Source organism: Coturnix japonica, chromosome 4 (assembly GCF_001577835.2).
Source record: "Coturnix japonica isolate 7356 chromosome 4, Coturnix japonica 2.1, whole genome shotgun sequence".
NCBI lineage: Eukaryota > Metazoa > Chordata > Aves > Galliformes > Phasianidae > Coturnix > Coturnix japonica.
In genome coordinates this window covers 38,892,172-38,918,708 of record NC_029519.1, presented here as the reverse complement: position 1 = coordinate 38,918,708, position 26,537 = coordinate 38,892,172, and the positions used below count along the sequence as shown (strand labels likewise).

The following is a 26,537-nucleotide window of genomic DNA, read 5'->3' as shown; positions in this document are numbered from 1 at the left end:
ACCCAAAAAAAAACAAAACAAGAACAACACCTACTTGTTAGGATCCAGAATAGTTTTCTCATTTCTTAAGACAAGAGAAATGAAGTATATCAGGTACTACACAAACAAGACAAACCCCAAAAAGATCATTTTGGAATGCTACCTTTTGCGAGTACAGTGAAATCAACACTTAAGAAACTCTACTATTAAATGCATAATTTCAGATGGTTTACATTAGTAGTGCTGAGATCTGTTTTACAAGCATGTTTTTAAGTAATTTGACTTTTAAGGATCAGAAAAGATAAAGACAGCACATAGCTTAAAATTTCTGTCAAGTTCTTGCCATTTGCCTAGCCTTGTTCACACTGGACTTGATTTGGCCTCCATTCAGCAGAAACAGTGCTATATTTTACATTAGGAAGGTTCCAGTACTCTTACATTCAGAACACCATTGTCAGGGAAAAGAAACAATTCAGTACATAAAAAAAGCATTCACATGACCTTCTTTTAAGTAATATAAGCATCTCCAGATTCTGTCTTTAGTAAATGTTCAGCTAAGCTATTTTGTAATTTAAATACATTAAATTATTTCTAATTGATTTAAAAGTGTTCCTTCAGTACAGCAGTGATTCTTGAAGAGTAATAAAACAACAAAAAAAACAAGCAAAAAAACCCACCAAACAACGACAACAAAACTCCAACATTCTCAGTACTGTATATCCTAAGACATACAATTAAAACTGGCTGCACAATCATTACATTTACAGTGACTTGGATAACACTTTGGAAAAACCAGAATAACAAAGTCAGAAGAATTCTAGAAGAAAGAAAATATGAAAATTCTCTATAAAAGACCATCATCTCGCTTCCTGAGTATGAAGTCCTCAAATGTCAGTAATATATCATTGAACACACAAAGGGAAGTAAACATGGCAAGCTTTTTAAGGTCTGTATAAAGATTCAATTTCTGAGACTTTAAAATAAACTTCGACATAATCAAGAAATGGCCTTCCCAACTTACATGGAATATGGATTACTCAGATAAAAGAAGGTTTATCACTTCCTGTCTAATTCCTATGCAACATCCCAACGCTTGACCAAAATGCCTAATAAATGAGAATATCCTCCTTACTAACAGTGGTAAGAATAATAGATGCCATTAGGAGACAAGTCATATTAATGAATGGTGAAACTTAAGGGGTAAGAAACTACCACTGAGGGAGAATAAAAAAAATAAAAGTTATGATAGGGCTAGGGAAATTTTTTCATTCTTTCCCATGTAAGGCTGTTTCATTTACCTCTGGTATATTTCCAAAATTCATCTGGAGACTAAAGAAAGACTTTGCTGTGCTCTTCACAGTAAGAAAGTTCAGCAAAAAGGTTAGTTGAATAGTTGCTATTTCAAGAGAGAAAAACTATAGAGAATGTTCAGCACAGATTATGAACTTGTTTTTGCTACAGTTTTGCCCAAGTCCCATTGTAAAAGTAAGCAAGTAAATACGCCACTATTTTAAATACAATAAACTGTGGCAGCAAATTTATTCTGTGTGCCTTAATTAAGTTAGCATCTGAGACTTTTGGTCATGTGTTATTTGTAAATTAATTAGCATGCTACATATTTGCATTAAAGGTTAAAAAATATTTCTGTAGTTTATTTAGTATCTGTATTTACTAACATAAAATTGCCATTAGGTTTATTTCTTATCTATTGTATGTATTCAAATGAAAGATGTAAACAATTGTCCACTTGTTTTAATCAAGGTCAGCAAGAAGCACTTGGCATGTGACTTTAATTAAAAAAGTCATTAACACTCACCAGGAGAGACTGGAGTTATACTGGGGGTACCATCTTGGCTTACACTGTTGAACTCTGCAGGTAAGTCTCTCTGAAATACAAGTTTACCGTATTTTAGCCATATATAAAAAACATCTTCTGGCTGAACAGTTATACTTAAGTATTAAACACGAATACTTTTTGTCCAACAATCCATTTATGTCAGCACTGCACACATGTTTTCAAAGAACTGTGCATTCCATGAAGGCTTTATTAATGTTGCTGTTAGTAAACAGGTCAAAAGCAGGTCCAAATATAGTTTCTATAACTTTGGGATGAGTAGAATGAACAGCCATAACTTTCTTGACCTGTACTAACAACTAGATCTTGATTTTGGCTGCTGTTAGTTTGAACAAAGCATACCTTTCAGATTCAGATAATATTCAGATATGTAGCATTTTAATCTTAAAAATCATCCTACAGATGAACAGAAATTCATTCCACTTAAAAGCATAGAAGCCAAGGCTAGCTAAAGCTAGTTTTCCAGACCCCTAAATGAGAGAGCTGTTTCTAGAAAGGTCTCAGTTTCACTCGATCTAGCTTCACAAAGACTGTTCATAAAAAAGGAAACAAAACTGATGTTCCACTAAGAAATGTATGCCATTTCTTTATCTCAAAACTAAAAACAATCAAAGAAACCAAAAAGCCTCAAACAATATCCACCCTTTATTAAGCAACAAGCTATTATTATGTTTGAAATCTTACCCTTCAAGAAAAGTACAGTACTTCATATGCTGGAATACGTAACTGTATCACTTAATAGGGGATTATATCTAAGTAAGTAGATAAGGGAGAAACAGTAAGTGCTGTGAGAGAAAAAGCTGAAGTAGAATGCAATTATGAGTGTTTCTCTAAGAAAAGGAAGGAAGGGGGAGAAAAAGAAAAAAACAAAAAACCAAACATCTGCACTGAGTGCTATTGCCCAACTCCTTTCATTGAAAGGGATTTGGTAGCCTTTCAGATTTTCCTGGAGCTAAATTGCACAGCTGCTGCTGCTGCTATTCTGTGGCAGCACTGCAATACAGATCTTAAGAGTGTTCCTGCTATGGTGGCTAGATGCCAGATGTTCCCTGAAAAACTTAAGAGTAAGAAGAAAGGAGTAACCCTAAATTGCTTCTGTATCTGCAAAGAACAACTTGGACGAAACTTCAAAAAAAAAAAAACAAACAAAGCAGCAGAAATTCTCTGGCCCAAAGGAATATTTCCAGGCAGTTTGCAGAAGTCTATTACAGAAAAAGTTTTAAAGACTCTTCCTAAAGCCCAGCTTCTTTTGCTTTGAAAAAAAGGGCTAACAATGCCATGCACAACCTAAATTCAAACATGTTACTGTTCAAAGTTGTCTGCAAAAACAGGTACTGCAGAAATAAACTCATTTCCAGTAGATTTTTTAATGATATTAGTGTCAAGCATTTTCACAGTGCATATTCCATACTATTGCAGATCTCTGAACTACTCCAATAAACACTTCACCAAAGTAATAATAAACCAAACATATACAGAAATTCTTAAAAACGCCTAGTTTGAATTATAAGCCATTCTGCACCACACATGCGGCAACCACCTCTTTTAGAAAATGCATTTGGAAAAGACTCAAATCAGTTTGGCAGTGTAGCTGAAGTGCCCTTGAAATTGATCAGAGAAGAAAGAACATAATATTGGCTGACTCACTTGGACATACATCCACTCACAATTACATTATGATATTTATGCACAAGAAAGTGATTTCAAATTATAAATCTCTTAAGCCATTACTACCTGAGACTTTTTAACAAATATATATATGTTAATCACTATTATTTCTGGATGATCCCATGATCAGTCTGAAAATTTGCTCATTTAAAAAGTTTTAACTCAGCCTAACTAGCAAACTGCATGCACACAGAACTATGGTAAGATATAGTGAAATCTTAATCTTCCAAAGAGAATAAATATATCTGATTAAAGATCAGCCTGGACAACTCAAAAGAAAGTATAGCTGTATCAATGGCAGAAGTACCACCCCAGACTACTGAAATATGCAGCCCAGAATGAGAGATCCAAATTAATATGGACAAGGAAGCCTTAAGTGTGTTCCCATTACAATGAAATTCTCCAGATACGGTAAACTTTTAAAGACAGCATAATTTTAAGTCTGTGAAAGTTATCTCAACAAGCTCACTGTCATATAAAGTCACACGGTCACTCTTTCGAAGATATACTGAACTACACCTGCTGGAAACAGTCTCCAAAGGAGAAGTTGGTACAGAATATCAGAAAGCAACAGAATGTAACAATTAAGTAGAAAAATATATCCTCAAATAACACTGGCATTAAGATCAGCCTATTAAGAATAGAGGAAAGCATACATCAAGAGGTAGGAAAAACAGAAACAGACAGCACTGTGTTTAGCAACACTTCTGTCACCTAGTAATAGCTGGAAAACACTAAAAGTTAGTATTCTAATAGCCGCATCTGCTTTTATTATAGAAATAAAATTGAAGTTAATATACCTTTTTGGACTGCAGCAACAGTTCTGTTTCAAGAAGCAAAACTCTGCTCAACAAATTATACCAGTCCTTCTCATCTATAATCACCTTCCCTTTCAGCCTCTCTTCTAAAACACGTAGCTTATCTTCCATCCAGTCTAGCTTATGAAGCTTTTCCTGGCAATCAGCAAGTTGATGCTGCAGGAGCTCCATCTGAGAATTACCTTCTATGACCTGAAAACATGGATAAAAACACGTTCTCTAACTCTGGCTTAGATGTAATTCATCCTTTGATCAATAAAATTAAATGCAATTTTCCACAATTTTAAGTAAGCACATTATGCTACATTAGAAAATTATCTTTCAGAATTGCTATAAACTAATAATACAATGAACTAAGCTTTTACAGGATCTGTTAACAGAACTGGCACTTGAAAGATCAGACTTTTTTAACCACTGAATATATATATATTGTGTGTATATATATATATATATATACACACACACACACACTAGTTATATTTAAAGAGAATCCAACTATTCTTTTAAAACCTCATCCCATAAAAAAGGTCCTGTAAAAAAAAAAAGTTAGGAATGCATTAAATATCTAATGCATATTTAATTTATATATTCTTACTTGTTCACATTTAACTTCCTCAACATCATCATCTAAGACCAATTCTTCTTCATTATCTCCCTCTGCTGGAAGGGATGGTGGATTAAGGGGTGTTGGATTAATAGGTGCGAGAGGAAGCTCATCACTAACTTCATCTCCTGAGTGTCGTTCTACAAGAGGCATCTTCTGTACACGCTTTAAAAAAATAAAAATGAAAGCCCACTGATGTTTCTCAGTACAAGAATATTCACATGCATTGGATAGATAACTGGTACAATACATCTATCACTCTAGCATTTAATTGTTAAAATTGAAGTTTTATCCCAACTGACTGCAAAACATAGAAAGCCACAATAGGCAGTTCTGTAACAGCCATTATCTTCATCAACCGCATGGAGATGAAAAAAAAACAAAACCATCAAGCATGATCAACTGTAAAAACCTACATGAAAGCACATATTCCAGAAAGAGTCTGACTTGCTACAAGTGAGACTACCTTTTAGACACACAACATAAAAACCCATTTCATACCTGTTTGGAATTCAGAGTGCCACTGAGATCAACAAGAACATTACCACAATTTGACCATATTTCACGTTTTGAAGGTCTGAATTTCTTCCTTGTTTGCGACTTAACCTTAAAAATAAAGAGGAGGGGGAAAAAAAAGTCGTTCTAATATGGAAACATTATTCTCAGAGGGAAAGAAGACTCCACTTCCAACCAATGCTAGCAGGCAAGAAAACTGCACCATACACACGTAAACACATTTAAGTCTCTGAAATACAACACTGTCTTAAAAAAATAATATAAAAAAATTATATCCTAAATTAACAGAGAAAACAGATCTCAAAACAAATACATATTCTTAACACCTATGCAATGCTGCATGAAAGTTGATCACAAATTCTGAACTTGCAAGGTTGAATGTCAAATAGGATAAAAGTATGTCACTTTCAGAAGCACAATTAGAAATAAAGCAAAGAGAAATTCTGAAGTTTTTATAAACTTAAATGAAATAAGCAGACAATTTTTTATTAAAATCATGTTTTTAAACACAGTATAGACGATAAAAAAATAATTTATGTACATCAAATATGATTAATAAAAAATAATCAGACTTAAAATGTATACTAACAAAACACAAATACAAGCTCATATTTATATTAAATGTTACCAGAACTTTAATATTGCAGAGGATTCTGGTTCTAAATCTACCTGTAATGTCTTGAGTTACACAAAAAATTGCTGTGTTAAGAAATAGAAAAGTCCACTTATCCATTAAGATACAAAGTATTTCACTGATCTTTGTTCTAGTAATTTTATTTTGTTTATAGTACAATACACTGGCAACTTGTGTCTTTTATATACTCAGCATTCAGGAATCTCAAATTGCAACTTTATACTAATTTTCCCCAAATTTTGATAAAAATATACCGATTTTTACCTTCTAGCTAGAGGACCAAAACCACATCAAGAATAACATTTTTCACCATGAAGTTACCATTTGATCAGTACCTTATTCAGTTTACTTAATTCCTTATGTTTTTTCACCACGCAGTTAATAATGTCACAAACAATCTGCATTTTTCTTTCTGCAAAACCAAACTGAAGAAACTGCTCTTTTGTTAGGATTGGTTTATAGTGAAATTGATCTCGAAGAAGCTGGAAAAAAGAAAAAGTTTGCTTTGAAAATCACTGTAAAAAATTATTGTGGAAATGAAATGACATGCTCCAGTTCTTATTTGTCTGCAGTCTTTCATTCTGCACTTATTCAGTTCAAAGCATTAGATTAGATTTTAACTTATAAGCTGTTACAAATTGGAGCTCAAACATAAAATTATTTTAAAATATCACATCAAATTAATTTCTTAGTTGTGTTTCTATTATAATTATTGAAAGGTGCTGTAACTTTTTTCTTCTGCTGGTTATGATTTCTGTGTGTCTATTTCTGACCACATAAATTGTTCAACAAATATTTCATTATTCCTCAAACCTAATATGTAAAGCAAATGCATTACTGATTCTGTTACTAAAAAATGAAATTTCTTTAGATTTTCCTGAAAATTAGGAAGCTAAGGACTTTCCACATCCTTGGTGACTACCGATCTAAAAACATTAACCAAGTTCTTTTTCACAGACAAAAATTTCCACTCTCACTAGATACTTTTACAAGGTCAAACACAAAAAAGAACGTGAAGACAGATACCTTATAAATAGCTTCAATAAAGCGCAAGTCACTCTTTGCTGTAAGTTCCACATCACATTTCACCAGAAGTTCTGCTATGTAAGTTGAGAAGGATGTAAAAGAATAGCTAATTATGGGTAAAAACGCAGCTGGATCGCCCTTCACTAGCCTGTTAAGAAAGAAAAGTACTTTACATAGCAGAAGAGAATAAAAGACCATGCACAACTGCAAACATTTAACTTGGAAGGTTAATATAGCATACATGTTACACTCAGATTATATCTCCTCAATATGGCAAGCCCTTTACACCTCAATTATAGTGTTTTGCCTTCATTTTCAAGTTTTTTCTCTGGTTCACTTGATTGCAAGTACCTTTCCATGCATATCTCGTTTACTGCTATCCATAAAATGCCTGAAACAATGCTTTTTGTGACTTCCCATATGATCCCAACATGGTCAGGTCTAAAGCCCAAAAGTTCAATGTTAAATACCTTGCTCCATCTTTACATGATGAAATTTCCTGAAGAAAGTGTTGTGAGCACTTAGAAAGAAACAAAGAGATTAATCAAGGGGAAAAAAATTGCTCAGACTAGCAAAACTGAATTATTTCATCTTTCATACCACATGTATCAAACTCCAACTTCACACAGACGTAACCTCGCTGCTTACTTATCACTGGATGCAAAGCCAGTATCTTGCTTACACATCTTGCTGTCATCATGTATTAGCAGAAATTTATTGACACTATTTCTTACACTGTATAATCCACATCTCTTGGATAATTTATCATGCGAAGTCCTTGTTCTATTTTTCTTAAACTTCCTTTTAGGTCTCCTGTTGTCATTCTTCCAAACACTGCTCTCTCAGATTATGTGGCAATTGTAATTTTGTCTGCTCAAGAAAAAAATAAGTAAAAAAGAACACATTAAAATTACAATATACATCATTATCTCTGAAATTTCTCTTTTCTAGAGGCTAATATTTCTGATGTTACAAAACAGCATAGAGCTAAGGTTCAGTACTAATTAATATCCATTATTTCCCTCATATCACCCACATCAGGACTGAGTAGAAACACCTAATCCCATCCACTATCAAAGACCTTCAAAGACAGAGATCTGAATGCATATGAAGAATTTAGGGATGCTTAATCAAACAAAATGGAATGAGCTTCTTTATTATCTCAAAGGAGAACACCCTTCTCCATTAAACTATCCACTAAATCAGCCTAAAGTTGTTCAGGCAGAAGTGGTGCAACAAACTCGGCAGCCTAGGTACTTCAAGGTAGGTCTAAGTTTATTGGCACTATAGTCAGAAGGTCCAGTTTTAACCTCTACATCATAACACACAAGTCCCTGCTTTTTAGTTTATCATTCACAGGAGACTCACTTAATGACATAGTATAAACTACAAAATGGTGCCCCTCTCTCTGCAGAGTTATCTTGTAAAAAAGAAAGAAAGAAAAAAAAAAAAAAAGATAACAGAAGAAAATCAATAATGCATGATAACATTATCCAAATCAGCTTTGTCAAAGGCAAAAAGTGGTAAAGGAAACTTGTACATTTAGTGATACATTCTGGCCAAATTGATTAATAAATTCTCAAGTGGAGGAGAAGACTGAGTAAAAAAAAAAAGTCAATTGAACATCATTATCTTCACAGACAGTCCACAAGCACTGTTTGCTGTATCTTGTGAGCACATGTTTATAAGCAAACAATATTAGTTCTTCTCCAATGCAAAACTTTAAAAGCATAGACTGGATAACAGCCAAGCTTTCAAATCACATCTGAAAACAAAGCCTACATCTTAGCCTTCTGAACAGACCACTACAGTTCAAGAAAGTCTATTAGCAAATGTTTGAGAAGAAAGGAGTGGGGGGGGGGGGGGGGGAGGGAGGGGAATCAACATAAACACCAACAAAAGCATGTTAATACACAATATTCAGAAGATATGAAAAGTTCCATATGAACTTATGAAGTTATGAATATATGAAAATATGAATATGAGAAATGAAGTTATGAAAATAATGTTTCTTCAGAGAATTTCTCACATCCTTGAGATCGGCTTCTGAATAACTGCCATAATTGGAAATTGTAGTCTTTGCTGGGTTATGGACTTGCTAGAGGCTTGGGCCCAAAAAGAAGTTGAGAATGGAGTTAAATCCAGCTGGCATTCAGTCTTGAGGTCCCCAGGGCCTGGGACCTGTCCCATCTAATATCTTTACTGCTGATTAGGATGAGAGCACTGAGCACACCCTCGGTAAGTTTGCAGAGTTGGCCAGAAGCATCGATCTGCGTTGGGGCAGGAAGACCCTACAGAGGGATCTGGACAGGCTGGATCACTGTCTGAAAACAGCAGGAAGAAGTTCAACAAGACCAGGTGCTCTTTGATTATCATCTTCGTAGAATTCCTTTCCATGCCAACAAACAAACACTGAGAAGCCCATTAGTCCAAGCAGCAAAGAAGTATTGCCTAGTAAAATGCACGTGGAGATAATGCTCCCAGGATACACAACTTTGCCATCCTCTCCCAGCGGCGGGCACGGGCTGGAGTCCGAGGTGCCGACAGGCTGCGTCCTGCTGCCCCCCGCCCGCCCCGAGGCCAGGGCTCCCCTCCAACACCCGAGCAGCCCTGCTGTCCCAACCCTGCTCGAAGGGCCCGGCACTCACCTGCGTCGCTTCCCGTGGCCGGAGCCTCCCGCCTGCGGAGCCCGAATCTGCCGCCCCGCGGCACAACGGCCGCTTCCGCTTCCAGCGCGTCCCTCCGCGGTGACGCCACTTCCAGCAACAACAGCGAACGTCAAACCTGCCTAGCAGGAGGCGCGGCTGCGGCGGCTCCGTGCATGCCGGAGGGGCCTCACCGCCTCCCCCCACCGCTAGGGCCGCTTAGCCCCTCTCTCTGCCCGGCGAGGCTCACGCACCGACCCGCAGCGAGCTCGTCGCGGCGGCGGTTGGACCCGAACTCGTACAGGTACGAACCGCGGAAGGGCTCCCGCAGCCGGGCTCCGTCCACGGGCAGGCGGCTGCGGGATGATGGACGGGCGGCTCGGCTAATCAGAGGCCGAGGCTGGCTGTCGTGGGCCACTGGGACTCGGGGGCGGTACCACCGCGGTGGTGTTGCGAGGGGCTGGGGTCACCGGCTCCCTCGGCGCTGTCCGGCTCCGGGTCTGACTCGGGTGTATGGGGCTGTGGGGAAGGAAGCTTAAGATACGGGGATGGACTCAGACGCGGCTGTAGGGCTCGGTGCAATGCAAAGGCCTCTCGTGGAGCCTGTGTGTGTGCTTTGCTGCTTACAGAGCTACCAGGGCTACTACATCTTTGTCCTAACAGATGACATGACATTTACCTTGTAGTCTTCTATCATGGGCTCTACTGCAAAAAAGATTTACTCTGGAACACGGTAACACAAAGCAAACCTGGTTCTCGGGATCTCTGAAAGGTTAAGTCTGGCTGGTAAATAGCCACAAGGCAGGTGGTGCCAGGGAAGATCAGCCGTCCATAAATAAGCTTAGTGTCACTTTTTCCTGTCAGAGTTGTGACAGCCAAGCCATCAGAAGGTTGTGGGTACTAGCTGAAATTACATTAATCACAAGTTTGGAAACATACATTTCAGTGGCTTCCTGACTCTGGGGCCTGAAGATGGATGTTCACAATGTTACAATATCACAGTATTACAAAATTATTATTATTATTACTCGCCGTTACTCTTAGAGCCATACAGTCATAGAATGGCCTGGGTTGAAAAGGACCACAATGATCATCTAGATTCAGCTCCCTGCTGTGTGCAGGTCGTCTGCTGCTGAGTAGCCATGCAGTGTGTTCCCAGCAGTCAGCTTGAGTTGAGTCTTTTTGTCATCCCCAAAACTTATTCAGCTGGTGCTTAAAATAGAAATATGTATTTTTAATCATTTTTTTTTTAATTTCAAGAAGTCTTTCTAGGATTCGTGGATACCATAGCACTGTTTTGTTGGTTGTTTCTGTTTTGTCTTGGAACCATGCTGTTAAGTAATCTAAAAGCGATTGGGCTGTAAATGACGTGTCACAATTAGCATTCTGTGGCAAGATGAACCCTGTGAGCACCAGCAACAAACACTGGTATTCTTGTCAGCTCGGTATTGCTCAACAGAATGCAGCTTGTAAACAGGAACTACTAGCTGGGTATTGCAATAAAAACATTAAGCTAGCAAATAAAATTTGGATATTTGATTTAGGGCTAGAAAAACTTCATCCTATGCAACTAGGACCCGTTTACAAGTGTGGCCTGCAGAACAGAAGGATAATCTGACTAAAGAAGCTTGGAAGCTGTTATAAAATTGCCAGATCCGTATCTAATGGAATAAAGTTCACTTGATAATTCCCTGAGTGCAGCCTTTTGATGATCTGTTTCTGATAATGCTGTCATTCTTTCTGTGTTGTCATCCTAGTGTGTTATGAAATTTGTCCTAATATGATCTCTAATGTTCTTCAGAGACTTCAAAATTACATATTACATTGTAATATGTAACATATTACAAACATTTGTTTGTTTGTTTGTTTTTCCTTAAAGTGTGTCCAACTAGTTAGTATTTTTGAAAGACTTGTTTTTCAATCAGTTAATAAATGGATGTGGAAATATAGCTCTGTTAAAATTATATAAACTAATGTCAGAAGAGATAGTACAAATATTAGCAAAATGTGTTTCTTAGTCTGAATTTTAAGTTACCTTAATTAACAGAGCTCTCCTTTCTCATTACTTGATATACACAACTCACATAGAAGTTCACTCATTACTTGTTTTGTAGAATTTCATATTCAGTAATTCGCTTTTATCATATTTTGTCCTTCTGATGCTTTAGTGTCTGAGGAGTTAAAACAAAGATAAGGAATGACAAGCATCCGGTTCTTTCTGTCCCTGAAACTAATGACTTGCTTTTTGGCTGTTTTATTCTTTTGATTAGTCTTAGTGCTATGTATTTAGGCAATTTTTTTTTATTTTTTTTTTTTTTTCTGTTTGCTTGTGCTTGGGTCAGAGCAATCCCAAAAGTGTGTACAGACTGGGGTAAGAACTCAATGAGAGCAGCCCTGCAGAGGATTTGGGGGTCCTGGTGGGTGGAGAAGACTGCATTGAAGATATCTAGTAGATGAGCAGAGCTTATAAACAGGGTGGAGGTTGACTTTTTACTCAATCTGATGGTGAGAGGGTGACGGGAAATGGCTTTACACTAGAAGAGGGGAGATTCTGGTTAGATATTAGCTGGAATTCAGGTTCCTTCCAACCTAAGCCATTCTACAATATGATTCTATGAACATGCAGATTATACTCAACTCACATCTATGTGCATGTGCATACATTTACCTATTTTCTAAAACCTAATACTTCTGACAATTGAATTGGAAGAGCATTGTTACTCAGTCATTCACATCACCTCATAACTCCTGGGAGTGAACAGGACCTTTCAAATTGCCACCTGTGTGTTTGAAAATGTAATGACTTGTTGACAGTGTTCAACTCACTGACAAGGCAAAGAGCTAGAATTGGTTGGAGCCTCTCAAGACATTTGTAGATACCTGTTTACTAAGCACTTCAGTAAATATCCAACTCATTTCCAACACCTAGCAACATGGGAATGTCATGTTAATTAAATTGTGCTTTTTATTACTGCCTACTGCAAATTTTGACAAAAAATAAACATACTGTACAAGTTGAGATGAGTAGGATAAAGAAGCCAAGTTTTGCTTTAGTCAGTCAGCTGAATTTTTATCTTGTCTCTTACACTGAACCTAAAAACTTCTGGATACTTTTCTAAAGGTTTGGGATATGAGACTGTACCACCGTTTCAAAAAGGTGTTAGTGAGGGACTGCAAAGAGAAAGGAACAAACACCTCCTTAAGTTCCAGACAAGACTTCTTCCAAGCCTTCCTTGCAGTAGGCTTAAACTTTAGAGAACTGTCCAGCACTGTAACTGATGATCACTAGAGGTCCGTCCAGTGTTTTGAGCATTCAGCCCCCATGTTCCTTTACTACTTCATTCTTTGTTGTAATGATTAAGAGTTAAACAAGGTGGCTGTGTTGGTTACAGTTTTCAATAATTCAAGAGGCTATTAACTTTTCTGCTTGCTACACCTGTGTTATCTACCAGCCATCTGATGGATTCTTATTGGTCTTTTGTAATTCAAAGTGCCTGAACTGCAGAAAGTATTCTTCATGCATCCAGACCAGTGATGCATAAGAAGCTGTATTAATGCCTCCTCTCTCAGGGCTGAGGTGTCTCTTTGCATACTGAGCAGGATTGATCTTCACTTAGCAAGTGATACTATGTTTCAGATGTGTGTTGCTACATTGTGTTTTTAGAACAAGGGACAGAACTGATCAATAGATTGAGCTGGTGTCCTGGCTTTAATACACATGCACAAGCTCCTAACCCATATGACTTTGAAAAAATGTTTGAGGAAGTGCTTTGGTGCTCAGAAACAAAAAAAGAGAAAATACACTGAAGTTGGGAATGGCTTCTAGCTGCAATATTTCTAAGTTTTTAAATGCTGTCCTTATGTCAGTCATAGCCTGCTTTTGTGAGTTCCCCATTCCTATGGATGATTTTGGTTGTCCTTACATTTTGTAGCATTTCATTGTTTCTAAATAAACTATTTTAATTAAATGTTAATGAAATGTAACAACATTTAATTTGGCTTTTTATGTCCAACAGGCTCACAGATGGGTCAGGGACTCTGGAGGGTTGCTAGGAACCAGCAGCTGCAACACCAAGGATTCAGTGGACAAGGTTTTCTTACCAGGGAGCATGGTAGGAGAATAGCTACTAACAATGTCTCCAATACAAGCCAGCGGAAACAAGCCCAAGGAGGCATTGACATCTACCACCTGCTTAAGACAAGAAAATCTAAAGAGCAAGAAGGATTTATTAACTTGGAAATGCTGCCACCAGAGCTTAGTTTTACCATTTTGTCATACCTGAATGCAACTGATCTCTGTCTAGCGTCATGTGTTTGGCAGGATCTTGCTAATGATGAGCTTCTCTGGCAAGGGTAAGCAAAAACAAATGCATCACCTGGGAGTAGTAAAAATAATTGTCTCAATTTGTGCTTTGTATTATTCCAATCTTAGCAAAGGTTTTGTGTGTTAAATGAGATTTGGCATAGGGTAAAAATGAGTACAGTTTAAAAATCCATAATTATGGATTTCTAATTACTAAGATATTGGTAGAGGTTTCTGTATGTACATGTGTGTATTACTACAAACTTGTTTGGGGGAAAAAAAACACATAAAGATTCATTTTTGTTTTAAATCAAATCACAGCTGAAATATTTGAAGAGAAGTAATTACAAACAAATATCCAGCTTGAGCAAGTATACCTGTTCAGCTGAAGCTCCAGTTAGAAAGGAATAAGAACTTACTTACTTAAGCTGATTTAGAGCAACTTATGCCTTTGTTTTTGGGAAGACAGCAACAGAAGGAAGGGGAAAGAAAAGGTCAGTTCTGCAAGCATGTCATGGAATTTCTACTATGTAACAGCTGAAACATTTATACAGCAGCAGAGGCAATTCTGCCTGTTTGTATGTCCAGGAAATAAAGGAATGTTCTATCAAATAAAATTGTGCAAGATCAAATTTTAATTAAGAACACCATCTTTCATTCTGGTGTTTCGGAGCACTAGGAGAGAATCCTATGAAAGCAGAATTTGTCTTCTTTCACAACATAACCTTATCCTTCAGCTTAACTGACAGTGAATAGTACTAATGTCACAAGTCGGTTGCAGTTCCAGTTCCTCGAAGCTATTTCCTTCTCTGAGTCTGTTTGCTTCTTTGCATTTGAAGGAGTTTTCCTCAGTTCACTTCATGAACTTCATCAAGAGGATAACGTAATTATAATTTCTAAAGTCACAACTGTTCTTTCATTCAGGACTGCTTGTGCTGGCAAGAAGTAGTGGTTCCAGTGATGGTTTAGGCTCATAAGATTATGTACATAAAATAACTTTGTAGTTTGTTATCATATTGTTCTTGATCCTTGGTATCAAATAAATTTCCAGTTCTAAAGCACAAGTATATAATATAATTAAACAATTGTATGCAATATATGTTCTTAAATTACACATTAAAAAGTATGTTTCCCTCAGAGTTCGCCTTGAGAAACAGCTCATTCATTTTTTGTGAAATCTTCCTTAACGTTCAGTTTAACCATATATTTGTGAATATTTGTCCTGTTTTAGTCCATTTTTACAAAGTCTCAGTTCATATTATGTCTGCAAACATCTTAATTCTTAATAAAACACATATTTTGTTTGAGTTTAGAATTTAGCGAGTCCTACAGTTGTGCTTCAGAACTCAGTTCAAACAATACCCAATTTACTGAGTGAATAATCAAGTTACTCTCTTGTCCTACTGCAGCCAAATGAAGAATTCTACTGTGGCCACTTTTTTAAAAAACAAGTATATTAAAGCATAACTGGAACTGAAATAAGGAACTCAGATAAGAAACAAGGTGCCGAGGAAGTGAAAGTTCAAGGGGAGTTTAGATGGCACCATCAAGGAGACTGGGGTGAAGAACAGAAACTGATGAAACAATGTAGTCAGAGGCAAGATAGAAGGAAAAAAAAATGGGAATCAATTGAAAGTGTAGATTAAATATTTATGGAGGCATAGAGATTTATCAAGTAAGCTAGACTGGTCAAGACTGGAAAATGATGGGTGAAAAGTAGCATGTTGCATATTCTGGTGCAGATGTGACATTCTACTCACTGCACAACTAGAACAGGAGAAAAGAAACAGATTTTTAATCGATGATATTACTGCAAAAGAACAATTTGTCACTTATTACATACTGTTCAGATACTGAGTCTCAGAGGTTCCAGCTGTGTCGATGTCATTACAATGCCACCTACTGGAATACATTTTGAGGTTGCACTAGTATATACCAAAACCTGCAGAAGAAAATGTCATCATAGCTGAAGACTTTAGAAACAAACATACAGGAGGGTTAAGAATTAAGTATTACAATCAGTCTTGTTGGGTTTTTTTTAAGTTTTCTTATTGTTTAAGTACTTGGTTTTGTGGCATTGGTTACGTTTTGCTTCTATGAATACATGAAATACAGAAAAGGTTTTTGATAATAGACTAATTCTATTTTCATAGGTTGTGCAAATCCACTTGGGGTCACTGTTCTATATACAATAAGAATCCACCTCTAGGATTTTCTTTTAGAAAACTGTATATGCAGCTAGATGAGGGCAGTCTCACCTTTAATGCCAACCCTGATGAGGTAAGTGAACCGTTGATGACAGTAACAAACAAATTAAAATATTTGTGGTTATTATTTTATAGTCATAGACATATAAAAGCCACATTTTAGTATTTCTTCAACTATAGAAATGGTTAATATTAAGTTATAGCCCTATCCTGATTTTTTTCTTTTTTTATATGGTACCTGTGCACATCATTTACACAGCTTGCCTCTTAAATGCTTGGTATAGCAGTCTGACCTATGGTTGCCAGAAATTCCTTACCTTGTATTGACTTTGGTACAAGAGGGAGATCCTAACTGAAGAAATGGTGTATTAAAAAATAAAGTGCTTATAAATGCAGTCAAATGCTGATTCAGAGTATGGGTTTGTTCCTAATTTACCTAACTTCAGTTATAGGAGGACAAGGTATAAAGTGACAGCAATTACTTCTGTGACAACTTTTGTTTCTCGTAAGGCATTTTTAAATGTGTCAAGGAGCACAAAGAAACAGATGCATTGCTGAACTACCTGAAATATCAGTTTGATTTTATTTCTGGGGATTTTTATTCTGTGTAAATAGAATCATTCTTCAAAGTATGTAACATCATATATTTTCTATTGTAACATCATAAACATTTTCTAAAAGTTATAAACTATAAGATTTCAATTTATTAGTTTATGTAACTAACTGGAAAAAGTGGTTTGTTCCTCTCTAAATTTCAAAGACAAAGCACATTTGAGAGTAGGTAACTACATATCTCCCAGGCAAAAGCTAAAGTGACCAAGACAGTATTCTATACATAAAACTAGACTCCTCTTGCTGCATGTTTATTAGGAAAAGATGGTAGACAGTATTGAACAAAAATAAATATCAACTTCCTACATATGTTTATACGTACACAAGGAAGTGATAGCTGAACAAACTCAGAGTAGGAAAAGTCATGAAGATATATACTTTCAAGAAACAAATAGTTTGTTCTGCAGATAATATGCAGAAAACAAGAACTTGAGGTTGCAGGGTGAAATAAATAAAGTAGTCGTATGGATCATTGCAGTAATGGGACTTTGAATAAATTCTTGCTTTATCTCATATCCTGCTTGACAAACTCATTACTTCTATTAGTCATAAGTAAGTATTCTGTAAATTCTCTCACAGAGCTCTGCTTTAAACTTTGGTACGTAGTGCTGAGCCATCTTCTCAGCATCTTTCCACTTGAGAGATTAGCAGTGATTTTCAGCAGGATTTTAACGAGTTTAGTAATAACTGTAAAGCTTTTCAAATAAAAGTGGAACTCAAGAATACATCAGGTATCAAATAGCAGCAGCCTTGCCTAATTTAAAGTAATTACAATAGGTGTAAAGCATTTGGAATCTTCCCAAAAGGCACTGAATGAAAGCATCAGTATTTTTCAAGAAAAAAAAAAGATAGGGAAACTAGAGTTACCTTGTAATATACCTCAATTAAGTATTAAATTTGTTAAACTAACATGCTTCCTAAGGCTTCATTATGATTATATTGTACAGTAGCAGCATAAACATTCTGCATCAGGCCTAGTAAGAGATGAGAACCTCGGGTATCTCCTATGCCTTCTATTCCTCTCTCCCTGTGAAGCACCATAGCCTGGTAGGAATCATTCATGGCCTGAGTTTCAGGAGAATTCATAGATACCAATGCTTTTCTTGTTTACAACTGTGATGTTGGCAAATTATTACAAGGACACTGTGACTGGAATATATCACATTCCACTATTACAAATTGTGTCTTGGAATTTCCTGCCAAACTCTGCTTTACGTTTGATAACAGACCTGATCAAATACTATAAAAATAGGAATACTTACAGCCACAGGAGCAAGATTCTCCAAAGGACAGCGCCCATGTCATGAAAATGGGTAACCAGGCTCCACAGCAACAGCTCCAGAGCTAGCGGTGGCTCACGGGGTAGGGAAGAGCATCTACAAGCTTTGTGGTAGGATTCTCTGGTTAGCCATTGTTGTGTGCATGATGTTGTGATATCTGCTGTAATTTAGTGTATTGACTATGTGCATGAGCTTGCTTAATTCATACCAGGTGCTCACATTCTGCTGAAAAAAGATGTGCATAATGACACTACATATGATCTGAAAGTTTTCCAGTGCATGTTTGGTTTTTGATTTCTTGTTTGTTGTTGCTTTTTTTTTATCATAATGGCAAGAACCAGAACCACTATAGCCAAGATTTTGGAATTTGGTTTTTGTTTCTTTGGGAAAGGGAATGGCTTAGATTTAGTATTAAGACTTGAATATGAATATTTTGTTTAACCTGCCAACATTATCTCTGCTGTATTTTATTCAGAAGATTGTATAACATACATGAAATGTTTCTCATGAAGTGCTCATTTCCTATCATCTGTGTTTATGACTTAATTCGTAAGCAACCAGAAGCTGTTTTCCACTGTTCTGTATACAGTTTCCATTTCCCTACAAAATATACAGTCAAGTTAATTTCACAGGCCTATACTATGGAGTTACATTTGGAATCGAAACTGGAAAAGAATACTTCAGTCAGAAAAGATCTAATTTTTGTTTATTTTAACAGTAGTATTTCTTATAGATTCTGTTTAATAGCAGTTACTTGTATGGATCTATTGGAATCTGAACAGTACAAGAACACTTCTATGAGGTCAAGATTTCCTGTACACAGCATAACAACAGTAAAAAGCAGTAAGCAGAGGCGGTCCTCACACTATGACTAGTGTAATGCAATGAAAAGTACTACAATAGCAATAGGGTAGCAAGATCCCAGGCTGCAATAAGTGAGGATTTGCTCAAACACAACAGCAGTGGGCTCAGAAATAAAGGAAAGAAGCTGCCTACCTTCATAAAGTATCACATACACAGGGATCTCCAGAGAGATCCCCTTTACCTCCCCCAGTCCTTAAATGAGGTCTGGGAAGGGTCCTATGAGGACCTATTAGGATGTCCTAATTCTGATTTGGCAGCCAATTCCGTTTAAATACTAAAAAGATAGAAAGTGTGGGAAAAGGACAAAATGAGATTTCAGAAAGTTCTATCACGAACTTAGAACACAGTTAGTTTGTTTAATGTGCATATCTAAATAGAAAGGGCAAAGGAAATTACAGATGTCTGAAGTTCAGCAGTAACACTTTTGGCCATGGAAAGCAAGGTATCTTTAAGGCATCTTTCCTAAACCTCTAATGCTAAGAGCATTATAATTCCAACTAGATTCCACAAAAGCTAGTGGAAATCATCCTTGTGCTTTTCACCTCATTACTGGTCAGCTAAGCCAGCTCATCCTAGTGTACTTCATAAGTGTTTAAAACACTTTTACAGACCTCATAGATAGAGGCACAGATCTGCCAAGCTGAATTCAGGCAAATGCTGCCTAAGAGAATCACCCAATGACTGAAAAATAATCTTAGCATAGGACTTAGTAGTGCATAGAACTACTTATTTCAGCTATCGTACCTACCACAAGCAACCATTTTAGCTACCAGATGTGATTTATTTGAAACATGGGTTCTGAGAGGAATCCGAGGATGTTTACAGTGTTACAAAATCAGATTAGATGATATACCTTAAATCTTGAAGTTAAATTTAATTTGCTTTGAGCTAAAACTTAAAAACTATAAAGAGAAAGCAGATTTATATTGTTGCAAAGTGTTTGACATTACCTAAGAAATAAACAGCAACTTTAAAATGATGTGTCTTGAAATATACTTATACCTTATTTGTGAAAGTGATAAGGAAAATGAATAAAGAGATTGCATTCACAGGAGGATATTTGGTCAACTGTTGTGTTGTGGGGAGAGATTGTGAATTAGAGACAGGGAACACAAATGTTTTGCAGGGACTCAGTGGCGTATCAGGTGAAGGTTGTTTACTGAGTTATAATGTACTAAAGAAATAACTTACAACATTTACCAACACAGAGAAACCAACCTACTCTCTTTTAAAGCAGATGTTATTTTCATGTTGCTTCAGCTATGAAATGCCAGGTATTTTCCAGATATGTTGCAGAAGCATTTATTAAACAATTGCAGCAGAAATATGCCTTTGAAAGTGTTACTGACACTCCCTTGACAGGCTTCAATTTGTATTACATTAAGCAAGTGCTTATTACTGAAGCGAATTCTAAAGTGTCATGAGGCAGGATATCCTTAAAGGGGGGCATAGATACACTGAACGTAAAAAGAACTGATGAAGCCATATGTCCTGCTGGTAGTCATACGCAAGCTGCCACCAAAATGCTTGAGGAATTAATAAGCAGTTGATACTCAGTTTGATTTAATTTATGTTTAGCTCTAAATCAAGAAAGTACTCAATCATATGTTGCCCATCCTAACTGCACACAGACTTAAATATCATCTAAATTGGACTTAAATGCAAGCTTATAATGCAGTGCATTTCACTACTGTCTCAAATTAAGATTCTTCTTAAAGTCAGAGGTTAATGTTACTAGTTTTATGGGGTTTTTTTTGTTGTTGTTCTTTCCCTAAGTGTATGAAACCTTCTTTTGTATTTCTTTTAGAAAAAGAAAAAAAAAAAGAAAAAAAAAAGAAAAAAAAAGAAAAACAGTAAAGAATGATTCTTCAGTGCTGTTTTCTATGAAATTTGGCTTGTGTGTTCCATAAGAAATGTATGCTTGGCAAACTGTGGAAAATTCTACAAATTATAAAATGAATATAAAATATACACACCAGTTCTATCTTTCTTAAAGCATTTCTATATAATGAACCATTCTTATTTTTGTCTATGCATATTTTTCTATGTCTATTTATATATTTATATTTACCTATGCTTTGAAATCTGCGTGCTTGTGTTTATTTGCAGCATTACACATTTAAACAAATGCATTTTATGCATCTATTTGAATGTGATGCATCACATACATGTGTGAACGTTAATGTTTTAGTCAAAGATATTAAAGACAAAACATATTATGGCTAAGATTTTCTTCTCTCTTAAAGTTCTGAAATTAAAATCTATGGTTAAAATGTATGGTTAAATAAAATTATACACTGTTAAAATACTGTAATTGAAATACATAATACATAAATGTGCTACTCTAAGTATATGTAAAATCTCAACCATAACAACAAACTAGATTCCTTTGAATTTGATTTGTAATTTTAGATTGTATTGTGCATGTTGAAATGTGATTTAGAGGAAGGGAAATTATTCTGCTAGAATAAAATGTGAGTAATTAGTGGGATAGTTTTCTTGTTTTGCTAAGTACAGTGCTTGTTCCTAACCGTAATATGAAGATGAAACATATTTATGCATATATGTCTTTTATCTCAGGGAGTCAACTACTTTATGTCCAAGGGCATACTAGATGATTCGCCAAAGGAAATAGCTAAGTTTATCTTTTGCACAAGAACACTAAATTGGAAGAAGCTGAGAATCTATCTTGATGAAAGGTAACTTGAATTTCTTGTAAGGAGAAAGCCACTATTTGTTTTCAGTGTATAGCAACCCTGACAGTAGTTATTTTGCTTGTAATTTTACCGATGTAAAAATACATGGAAATGCAACTAAGTAATGCTGCTGCTAAATCTGAACAGTTACTTAGTTCCAAAATTTTGATCATATACGAACCTCTGAAAGTACTACATATAACCAATGACTCTCACACAGTGTGCTATTTCACCATGTTTGTAATTCTTCTTATAGATTGTTAAGAAGGTATAGTGTGCATTTAAGCTGTGCAAGATAGTCTCTACTGTATGACATTCAGATTTTATATATGTTTTACTGCTTTACAGTAAAAATTAGGCTTCTGGACGTTAAAACTCCCCTCATGGGATTGAAATATTTAATAGAAAGGACTAATATTGCAAAATATTCTGTTTCCAATTTTACTTCAAAAGTCTTCTGCATATCTGTTTATATGGGCTAGTTTGAATCACTTCATTGCTCCTATGTTCAGTGGAAAACACTTGGTAGCACTCTACCCTGATGGACTTAACCTTTCAAGAGGTTTTGTGAGTGAATTTTATTTAACTTAAACCTGTTTTAACAGGATGCTGCTGTAACAGCTTCTACTTAGGCTCCAAAATGTGTACAATATGCACAAATATATTCCCTTTACTGCATTTTAATGACTTTGCAAGATAATTAAAGTCTGTTAGCCTTTATGTGTACTGTAAATGAATATGCATGTAAGGAAATTTAGAATTCTGTTTAAAGTCCATTCTTAGAATATTTGGCTATTATTGCAAGTGTTTGAAGAACGTGTATTTGTCCTTCTATTGTTCATGATAATTCTGTCTTTCAACCAAAATGAAACAATAGAATAGAACACTCTAAATCTCCAAAACTATTCTAACCCCTCTATTTTGATTTTTAAACCTACATTTTCATGTTTAAACAGGCTAAAAAAAATAATAAAAAAATCACTTCTCTAATTACCTGAGATTTTCTTCTACTAGGCGAGATGTTTTGGATGACCTTGTGACACTGCACAACTTCAGAAATCAGTTCTTGCCAAATGCACTGAGAGAGTTCTTCAGACATATTCATGCCCCTGAGGAACGCGGGGAGTACCTTGAGACTCTCATAACGAAGTTCTCTCACAGGTTCTGTGCTTGTAACCCTGATTTGATGAGAGAGCTTGGCCTTAGCCCTGGTAAGCAAAAAGAGCTTTGATTCAATGAATCACTCTCTGTATTTCTGTGTATGTTTGGATGATGTTACAGTTCATGGTAGATTTACGATCGGCACCTAAACAAATATTTCTCAAGGTGCAAACATGTTTGGTAGCATCCTTCACCTTTGCTGAATATTAAGTCATCATCTCATTTGGGTTGAAAATGAGTAAATAAATAACACAAAGACTGTTTCAGTTGTTAGGGGTGGGTGTATTTTCATGTTAGTTTTCCTTCACTTTTTTTTCTATGCTTAAGCTCTCTAGTATCAATAAGATCCCTTCTGCAAAGACCTGCACATTTAATATTTTGCCCTGTGGATAGTCCCACAGAAAGGAGAGGGAGTTGTGGACCTCACTGATGTTAACAAGCATTTCTAACTGGTAGTGGGGAGTTTTTTGCAGTGGCACTGCTTATGTATTAAAGATAAACTTATCAGGATGCTGGCTTTAGATTACAAAGACTTCAGGATTCCATCTAAGTGAATGTGCATAATTACATCAATAATTTTTAGATACTGTAGAAATATTAAGAGATTTGTATAAGTTCATTTAGCAGTGTGCTGATGCTATTACTTTGAGAATGGTTATATTAAATTTTATGTCAGTGCGATATTCCTTCAAGTTCTAAACTATATGCAATTTTAGGTCCAAATGCTGCAGACTGCATAAAAGTTTTGATCAGGGAACAGTATTTTTAACGATCATAATTTCCTTTGTTTTATTTCATTCTCTTTTGTCTAGATGCAGTTTATGTACTGTGTTACTCTTTGATTCTTCTTTCCATTGATCTAACCAGCCCTCACGTGAAGAACAAAATGTCAAAGAGAGAATTCATCCGAAATACACGACGAGCTGCACAGAATATTAGTGAAGATTTTGTAGGGCACCTTTATGACAACATCTACCTTATTGGCCATGTGGCTGCCTGAGCGCACAATTTGCTAGCACAATTTGTAATTTTCAAAAATGAGTTTCAAGAAATAGATTATTTTGTAGAAATGGGGGTTATTTTAGTGCTGGTCATTCTAACCTCTGTATGCAATCAAAGTTTGTGTGTAAGTGTGCGTATGTGTAAACTACCTTTTCTATCTGTTTACTGTGGGAATGGAAGAATTTGGAGATTGGTTTTTCATAATTTTTTTTTTTTTAATTTTGCACAAAATAGTGCTGTTAGTCTGACACAACTAATTGCAAATGTTAAAACTGACATTACAGCCCAAGCTGACAAAGTGGTGGATTTGTGCATTAGATCTGCTTGAAACTTTAATAAGTTCATTCTTTTTAAGATACTGTGTAATGTGTATATATTTAACTAAAGAGATTTATAATCATAATTATTTTATTGTAAAATATTTTAACTAAAATTTCTCCTTCTCTCTCTTAAAAGTGTACTTCCTTCTTTTGCATTAAACTTTTTGTTACTGTGCTAATTACCTCAGATACATAGGTTAGAGAAACATAGGTCTCAATACTGTGATGAAGTTTTTGTTTGTTTGTTTTTTGTTTTTTTCTGAGAGATGACAGAACACTTGTAAAGTATCTAAGTTAATATTTAATACTATATGACTAACTTGAATAACCATATTGGTCACATAGGCATAGCCTAGGGAAAATGTGCATGTTGCACAGAGATAGGAAACTTATAGTGGTGGTGTAGAACAACTACAGTCAGCTATTCAGCCCTGTAAGCAAGGAAAATTTAAATAGGTAAAGTGGTGTAGGGAAGCTAATGTTACTGCTTTCAACCATCTCCCTCAGTGTGAAAGCGTCAATGATGGAAATGACCAGGTAAATTTATAGCGGATGACTCATTGTTAAAGCTATTAAGAACTGTGTCTGAGCTAGCTTAGAGTGGTGACTGTGCATAGACAGGAGCTGTTTCAGACCATTTTGGCCTACTCAGACTCTTCCTAAATCTCTTCTGTAGCTAGATTTTAAATAGTTCTAGACTTACAAAAATACTTGAAAAATGGTTTAAATCAGGTTGTGTCTTATATTCTCTAAAACATGCGGAATATTAGCTGAGCATTTGCAGTGCAAGTGCAGGAAGTTATTAAGCATTTGCCTTGTTTTAGTTCATACTGCCGTGCTTTTCTTAAACTGAATCATATGTAGTTGAAATAAGAGCCGGTCCTTAATCTCTTCCTGATTATATTTGTTTATATAATTCTCAGCTATCTCTAGCATCTGTTTTCACCATAATAATTAATAGGTTTATCATTTTTACATACCACAGCATGAGATGAGGTAGGAAGATGTTCTTAGTTGTGTATTGAAAACCTCTTTAGGGGTTGTTGTTTTTTCTTATTAATTTTAAGAAGCTTATGGTGGAGCCAGGAACTGAATGCTCTCATACTCATAGACATATACTTTGCCCACACTGCTGCTTTCTTTTTGGCACTGAGTGGTTATTACATTTGTCTTAGATATAGGAATGATGACTGACAATATGCTAATTTCAGTCTACATAAGGGCTATGTAAATAATGCAGAGAAAAATGCTACTGCTGGTACCTCAAGTATTTAGTAAAAGCAGTTACGTTCATCACTCTGGTCTACACACAAAGATGCGTGCAGAAAGAATTGTATTTTTTAACGAAATTACCTTTAATCAAATTTAAACATCATTTGTCTATGTGTAGCATACACGACCAAAGTCAGAAGCCAGCAGTACTGCAGCAATCTTCCTGTGAAGTTTTACAATATTGCTTCCCTCTCTCAGGGTAGGCTCTCATCACTTCATTCTGGGTCCTTTCATATATTTCAGAAGGCTCAAGGACACATTCCTTAATCATTAGTCATCAATTGATGTCAAACACCAAATGTTAAAAGCATAATATTAAACACTGCCTTACGCAAAGGTCTCTAGTCCTGTTAAAAAAAAAAAAAAAAAAAAAAAAAAAGTTGGGAACTTGGAAGTACTCTGTAAAAACAAGACGGATAAGCATGGGCTCCTTACAGTACTTTTACAGGAAGGCTGCACAACACCACTTCTTAAAATGCACTCTTCAGATGTTACGTACATACAAATAGGAATTCCATGAATTTTGAAGCTTCAACAAGTTACAACCTTATCAGGAAAAGTTTTCTTCTGGGACCACAAATGCAGCTCAGAGTCTAATTCTCTTTTCCCTGGCACTTCCACTGACATCAGAGATAGTGGTTTTGATTTTACACTGATATGAGAGTACAGTTCATTAATCTACATTTCTCTCTATTTCTAATGACTCTCAGTTCCTATACTCAAACAGATAGAGAACAAAGGCTCCAGGCAGGCAGAATGTGTTCTTTCTGCAGTAGTTGAATACATCTATTAACAAGCTTTAGAAATCTTCAAGGCCCATGTAGCAGCCAAGAAGATAAATGAGAAACAGAAGAATACACTTAAAGTTTCTGTAAATCCAGGAGGAAAACAAAAATGACTCCTATGAATAGCAGCTTCTGGTCTTCACAAGAAATTTTGAATAGTGTTAATTGATTAGCACCCAACTCATGTTATACATTTTATTAGCAACTCAGAGTGGATAGAAAGCATCTAACTCAATGTGCCATGTGTGAATTCTTTTAGAAATATCCAATAAACAAAAAGTGACAACAAA

At 35.9% G+C, this 26,537-nt stretch overlaps 2 protein-coding genes across 3 annotated transcripts in view; one reads left to right on the top strand and one right to left on the bottom strand.

Annotated features, from left to right (window-relative positions):
• The window catches only part of CEP44 (centrosomal protein 44), a 12,427-nt gene extending 2,564 nt beyond the window's left edge, over nt 1–9,863 (bottom strand). The window contains exons 1-8 of one of the 2 annotated variants that reach the window (XM_015861710.1): nt 9,749–9,863; nt 7,835–7,970; nt 7,101–7,248; nt 6,410–6,556; nt 5,426–5,530; nt 4,916–5,089; nt 4,303–4,512; nt 1,796–1,865 (exon numbers count right to left, since the gene is read on the bottom strand). In XM_015861710.1, the coding sequence (XP_015717196.1) occupies nt 1,796–1,865; nt 4,303–4,512; nt 4,916–5,089; nt 5,426–5,530; nt 6,410–6,556; nt 7,101–7,248; nt 7,835–7,923 (943 nt within the window). In that variant the 5' untranslated portion in view covers nt 7,924–7,970; nt 9,749–9,863. Of the gene's footprint in view, nt 1–1,795; nt 1,866–4,302; nt 4,513–4,915; nt 5,090–5,425; nt 5,531–6,409; nt 6,557–7,100; nt 7,249–7,834; nt 7,971–9,129; nt 9,617–9,748 lie in introns of those variants that run through there. The other variant, XM_015861711.2, reaches the window with a different exon arrangement.
• FBXO8 (F-box protein 8) lies at nt 9,856–26,537 on the top strand. Its single transcript, XM_015861713.2, has 6 exons — nt 9,856–10,049; nt 13,762–14,098; nt 16,202–16,328; nt 21,592–21,710; nt 22,722–22,918; nt 23,681–26,537. Exons 2-6 carry the CDS (start codon nt 13,770–13,772, stop codon nt 23,866–23,868), a joined length of 960 nt encoding a protein of 319 aa, XP_015717199.1. The 5' UTR covers nt 9,856–10,049; nt 13,762–13,769; the 3' UTR covers nt 23,869–26,537.